The 5,970-nt window shown below is 32.1% G+C and overlaps 1 protein-coding gene across 1 annotated transcript; it reads left to right on the forward strand.

Annotated features, from left to right (window-relative positions):
* Nucleotides 1-3,226: 3,226 nt before the first annotated feature.
* Nucleotides 3,227-5,633, forward strand: LOC106766898. The gene is made up of 3 exons (XM_014651681.2): nt 3,227-3,380; nt 4,170-4,823; nt 5,095-5,633. The coding sequence occupies exons 2-3, from the start codon at nt 4,235-4,237 to the stop codon at nt 5,256-5,258; spliced, it is 753 nt and encodes a 250-aa protein (XP_014507167.1). The 5' UTR covers nt 3,227-3,380; nt 4,170-4,234; the 3' UTR covers nt 5,259-5,633.
* The last annotated feature ends 337 nt before the right edge of the window (nt 5,634-5,970 follow it).

Below are 5,970 nucleotides of genomic sequence, written 5' to 3' on the forward strand. Positions count from 1 at the left end.
TATCTCATCTGCGAAATCGTCATACTCTTTTCATCCAATCCTTAGATATAATTAAAAATTTTCCAAGAAGAAAATAAAAGGATTAAATTTTTTTGTGGACTAAAATTTACTCATATATACTAAAATTAACATAAAAATAGTTGAATGAGGAAATTTCTGTAAAATCACTTTGGTCAAAGCAGGAAAGGCTGGCATTGGAGGAATTGTTAGGAATCAACAAGGCAGTGAGTATCCTTTTTTGGTGGAGTTTGTGCATCTTTACTAATAGCTCTGTAAGAGTATTTTTCAATTAGTTCATCTTTAAATTTTCTACATTTTAAAATAATTGGAAAAATAATAAAAACATGTTTCTCATCTCTCAATCTTTTTATATTTTACAATTTCAATTTCTCTACTTTTTCTTTTATTGTTTTCAGTTTTGTATATTTAAAAACATGTTTAACATGATTAAGTGATCATGTGATAGACAAGTACTGTACTAATTTAGCATAATTTTCACCTGTATATTTTTATAGTAAAATCTGATTTGAGGTTTTTATTTAAAAAAAATTCACCATTAGTTCTTGAGCTTCGTCTGTATTAACATTTTTTTTTTAATTTTTAAATAACAATGTAAACTACTAATTGTAATTGTAAGAGCAACATCGACAATCTAATGACTTGACTCATCATTTTAAAGTCTCATTAGAACAAACGCTTTTTGTTCAGCAAAATATGATTTTGGTGTTCACACCAAAATTAAAAAATAAATAAATAAATAAATGTGATTTAACCACTCTTCGCCAAATATTATGTCATAAGAAGTAACATCGTTATTGCATCATCATCAGTTAACATTTTAACTCAACACATTTACGCCATCATACTAAGTAACTATAGTCCAAAGTTTGTTTTGAAAATTTTGTTCTATTTCATGCATTAGGGATAGCTTATTCTAAAATTCTTGTTTTAAAAATTCCATTATGTACCATATGCATGTGGTCAAGCTCCTTCAGAGTCAAAATTCTTTAGTCAAGTTGAACCTCTTCAGTTGAGTTGTTTCAAGGCTAAGCTTTTACTCAACTTATCTATGTCTTTTTGGTTGAGCTCCTTTAAGACCAAAATTCTTTAGCCAAGTCGAGCTCCTTCAGTCGAGTTGCTCTAAGGCCAAGGCTTAAGTCGAGCTCCTTCAATTGAGTTTTGTTTGTGGTCAGATTGTAATCCAAAATATACCAACAAGTATATTGGGTTGTCATAGTATAACAAATGTTGTTCACATTGGGATTTCATAGAAAACATAATAATCTATCTAACTATCTTGATCTCGTATAAAGTATTAATTGTGTTTAAAATGTCTTTAAAACATATATATGTTGGTAAAAAAGTTGTAAAACAAGTTGGAAAACAGTTTGGCTTACTAGATGAGTAACTTTTAGAGTGTTGAAATTGTGCTAGAGTTCAACTTCACGACTTTTTCCTCTCTTCCATCCTATCTACCCTCAACTATGGAGTTGCAAAATGATTAAAGTTCGCTTAGTTGTAACTCTAGGTCCATCTTTGGCACCTTGAGCCTAGGATTGCCACCTCTCGGTATGATTCTTCAATGACTGCTTGAACAGGTCACCTACATTAAGATCAAGACTCTATCTTTAGCTACACACCCTAAATCTATTCCTAACACCTAGAAGCCCATAAGAAAATTGATTGGACCACAACTTAAAACTAGTTTCCATTGAATCTTAAGCCAGTGAAGTAAGACAAGTAATCAGTTTATCCAACGTTAATCATAAATCAATTAACAAACTTTAAATCAAAAGCAATCATACATAAATGAAAGATAGTACCGAATAAAAGAGAGTTCAAAGCTATTACATCTCACTCTAACACATGGGAGATTTAGCTCTTCATAAATATAGAAAGAAGAAACAATAAGTAAGAGAATCCATCTCCCAATCCTCTAAAGATGTTCTATTAATTACATAGGATATGAGTGAGAAGACTCTCTAGAGTCTTTCTCCAAAACTGTTCCTAAAGTCTTTCAAAAAGTCTCTCCCAAAAGCTTTCCAAACTTATATGAAATTTTGATATTTATAAACTCTAAAAGCATGACTCTAGCATTGGTTTGTGGCTCTAACCATTAGGTTTCCTCCTTAGATGTATTTCCTCAATGATTTGAGTAGTGAGTTTCTGAGTTAGAGTCTCTTGAAATTACTAAATGATGAAGGATTCTCTATGGTTGGAGTCTCAAGTCAAGGCTTGAGAAAACCTTCTATGATGGATTTGTTTCTCATGCTCAAGTCCTTATTTTTTGTATTACAACTTAAATATAACAGAATGCTTGAAAAGTGTTTAAATTTCAATGATTTTCTATAAAATGTAACTTTGACTCTCTGAATTCTTTTATACCTGTAAAATTGAAATACTTTACTTAGAATTAAAAGCAAGATAAGCTCCAATTGAATCATTGAAATCAATTAATACTAGACACTTGTCAACATCTCTAACTTAAAACCTTGTTTACCCTCAAGTCTTAAATCTAAATTAACAAGCATATATACAAACAAAAGGATGATTCATAATCTGAGTGCACTAGTTGTTTTCTCACTAGGCGATGCAAAATAGAAAAAGATTATTATTTCATCCCTTTTTCAAAAATATATTTCATAGTGCAGGTTTTCACAGCCTTCAGTGAATGTAGAGTTTATTAATATGATCTGTGTTTGGTTGGGGCTGCTAAGTTATTATTTTTATCAATATAATCTTAATATTATCTATTTTTATCATACAACTATAAATTTAGAAATCTTATAAATATATATTATATTTCCCTTTCTCATATTATTGTTTTTATTCAAAAAGATTTTTGTATTATATTTCACTTTCTCATATTATTTCTTTTATTCATAAATATTCAAACTGTTTTTTTTAACTTGAGTATGTGAGAATCATGATAATGAATATTCTCTTATGTTCCAAAATATATATCAGAGTTTTTTTTATGTTAGTCAAATCTTATTACTTAACCCGTAATGTTCCAAAAACATTACCAAAATGAAATACATGTCTTTATTTTTAAATATAATTTCTTCTCATTTTTCGTAACTTGTTTTAAAGCAATCCGATTTTCACACTTCCTTTTCTGTATTCCTTTTCTCACTTTGCGTGATTCTTTCTCATCCAAACAGGTTATATAAATTAAGTTATTTCCCAAAATGCCATTGGTGAACATATATAAAAACTAACTATTTTGTTCCCATTTCTTGACGGGTCCCACTCTGCTCATGAAGAATGGTGTTGAATTAGTGGTTACCATGTTCCCACCCAAGTCCAGCCTCACAACCACATTTCAGTTTCTTGTTCTTCCATTCACCTCAGAACATGGTTTATCAGATGAACTACAAGTAAGTTTGATCATATTCTATCTCTAACTATGAATTACCCTTCCAAGTTCAAAGTTTTCTTCTTTTTTAGAAAGTGAAATGAAAGAATCAAATGGGTGTGCCGTTATGATTGAACAATATAGAAGAAACACAGTTACCCTGTTTATGTAATTTTTCATTTTCAAGCTGTGGAATGTGTACTGGGGTCTATTTGTGCATATCTTTAAATGGGTGGGTTCAAGTTTTCTTCTTTTAAGAAAAAGATAAAGAAAACAAAAACGGGTTTGTTTATGGTGTAACAATATAGAAGAAAGAAACCCAGCTCGCCCTTTTCTGTGCTTTACAATTTCAAGATGAGGAATGTGTCTATGTGTAGATATATTTAAAGGGGTATGTGGAAGTTTGCATGATCTTTTGGTATATTTTTCAGTTTCTAGAATGCTCGATTAAACAGAGTATTATTCAAATTCATTGACTTTGTTCTGAAATAATCTTTGATGTGTTGGGATGTGTCCAATTTAGCCCTAGTTCTGATGCAAAGCGTGGTTTCAGAATTCAATACACACGAAGTTATAATCCGTATATTTTTTAGAAAAGCCAAAAAGGCTTGCTTTGTAATGATTTCTGTACTCTCATCAATCAGTTAGAAATCACCCTAGATATGATTTCTTAAACAATATTGCAAAACTTAACAATTTTATTATACATGTCATGTATAATTAGGTGGCTGAGAAAAAAAAATTACATTCTAGTTACATTCAAATGAAGTTACATTCTAGAAAAAAGGCTAAGCTGTTTTTCTGTTGGCAGGTTTTCAGAATATTTGGTTTTGTGGTAGCAAGCTGTGTGCTTTGGTGACTCTAGTTTTGTACGCCATGGACTTGGAATTTCTTGGTAAAATCCCTTGGTTTAATGCTCAGTTGAATCCATATTCAGTGACTAATTCAGTACCTACCAAAGCTTTAACTGAACAACCTAGAGAAGAATCTGGAGATGAATCCAAACTGCCCTTCATTTCATTGTTTCCTTGGGGAAAGAGTGCTGGAGACAAATTTCAAAGACCATCCACTATCAATAAAGGGTTAAGGAGGCAAGCACAACGTGGTGGGAATGGTGTAAGGGAAGATGGTGAGGCTATACCTTTGCACTTCCGGCCATATGTGTGTAAGGTTCCATGGCATACAGGGGTTAGAGCATTTCTTTCTCAGCTGTTCCCCAGATATGGACATTACTGTGGACCAAATTGGTCAAGTGGGAAAGATGGAGGATCTCTTGTTTGGGACAGGAGACCAATTGATTGGTTGGATTTCTGCTGTTACTGCCATGATATAGGGTATGATACTCACGATCAAGCTACGCTGCTGAAGGCTGATTTAGCCTTTCTAGAGTGTTTGGAAAAGCAGCATGGGAGAACTAAAGGAGATCCTCATGTTGCTCATCTTTACAAGACAATGTGTATTAATGGTAATCCTCACCAAACATTTTTAGGATAATACTCATGTTGTTCCTTAACTCCTTCTTTTGGTGTTCTATCTGATCAAAATCTTAGTTTCATTCACATCCATGATCTGCAGAATGTAGTTTAGGATCTATGGTAGCTTTGGTTACTGAAATAAAGCTTTAATTTTGATTGGACAGTAGTAACAAAAACACTTAAAGAACTGAACCTATGTTTTATTCGTACTTATGTTCCTTTATGGGTTAATAATAATGTTATGTTTTTTTGTTATGACAGGTCTGAGGAATTTTCTGATACCGTACAGAAGGAATATAGTGAATCTGCAACATTTTGGGCAACCTTTGGTTCAGTTTGGATGGCTAAGCACTTTGAGATGGAAAAGTTGGAACTTTCAGAAAACTCGTGGATTGAACTCAGTTGGGGGAAGTACCATGTCATAAATTATGAATTTCATCAATTTTTCAAAGTGTGCAGCCCTGAACCCTCACCAAGTTTCTTTAGTTTTAAACTTCTGTTGGCTAGAGCATGCTTCTCATTGTCATGGCTTCCACATTTTGTATAGACTATATGTACATAGCTTGTGTTGTAAATTGGAACTTTTGGTGTTGAGTGACTACTTGGTGCCGCAAACCAATGTGTCACTATTGAATATCATTAGGTTGTGAACTGTGAACTGTGAACTGTAACTTTGTTTGCTTATATTTGAAGACTTAGCTTAAGCTATGTGTAGCTATTGGCATGTGTTGTATATACTATAGTTATTAGGATATTTTTTGTAATTAGAATGAAGTAACAATATTTGGTTTGGCTCAAAATAGGATATTTTCTATTCTACAGAACGTAATTGTATTTACATCTGCAAAAATATGCAGTGAAATGAATTATCAAAATATACTTTTCAGATACCTTTTTGACTTTGTACCAAAGCGGGTTTGATCCTGCATTACACACACCTGTATCAAAATCCTTGTATGAGATGAAACTGGTCCATTTGAATTGAATCAAAGGTCTTTTTTTGACCTAACAACATAGTTGAAAATGAGACTTATTATTATTCTCAAATCATAAAAAATACATTCTCAAACCTTCTATTTGTAATAATCTAGATCTCCTAAAAAGGGAAATAGGGAAACTAGGAAACCTAGGGAAAAA

The sequence above is a fragment of the Vigna radiata genome, chromosome 7 (assembly GCF_000741045.1).
Source record: "Vigna radiata var. radiata cultivar VC1973A chromosome 7, Vradiata_ver6, whole genome shotgun sequence".
Taxonomy (NCBI): Eukaryota; Viridiplantae; Streptophyta; class Magnoliopsida; order Fabales; family Fabaceae; genus Vigna; species Vigna radiata.

Bases quoted from the DNA above. Each gene is read 5' to 3' on its own strand.
- LOC106766898 (XM_014651681.2), top strand. From the start codon at position 4,235: ATGGACTTGGAATTTCTTGGTAAAATCCCTTGGTTTAATGCTCAGTTG. The intron at 4,824-5,094 runs GTAATCCTCACC...TTGTTATGACAG, and splicing joins CAAGACAATGTGTATTAATG to GTCTGAGGAATTTTCTGATA.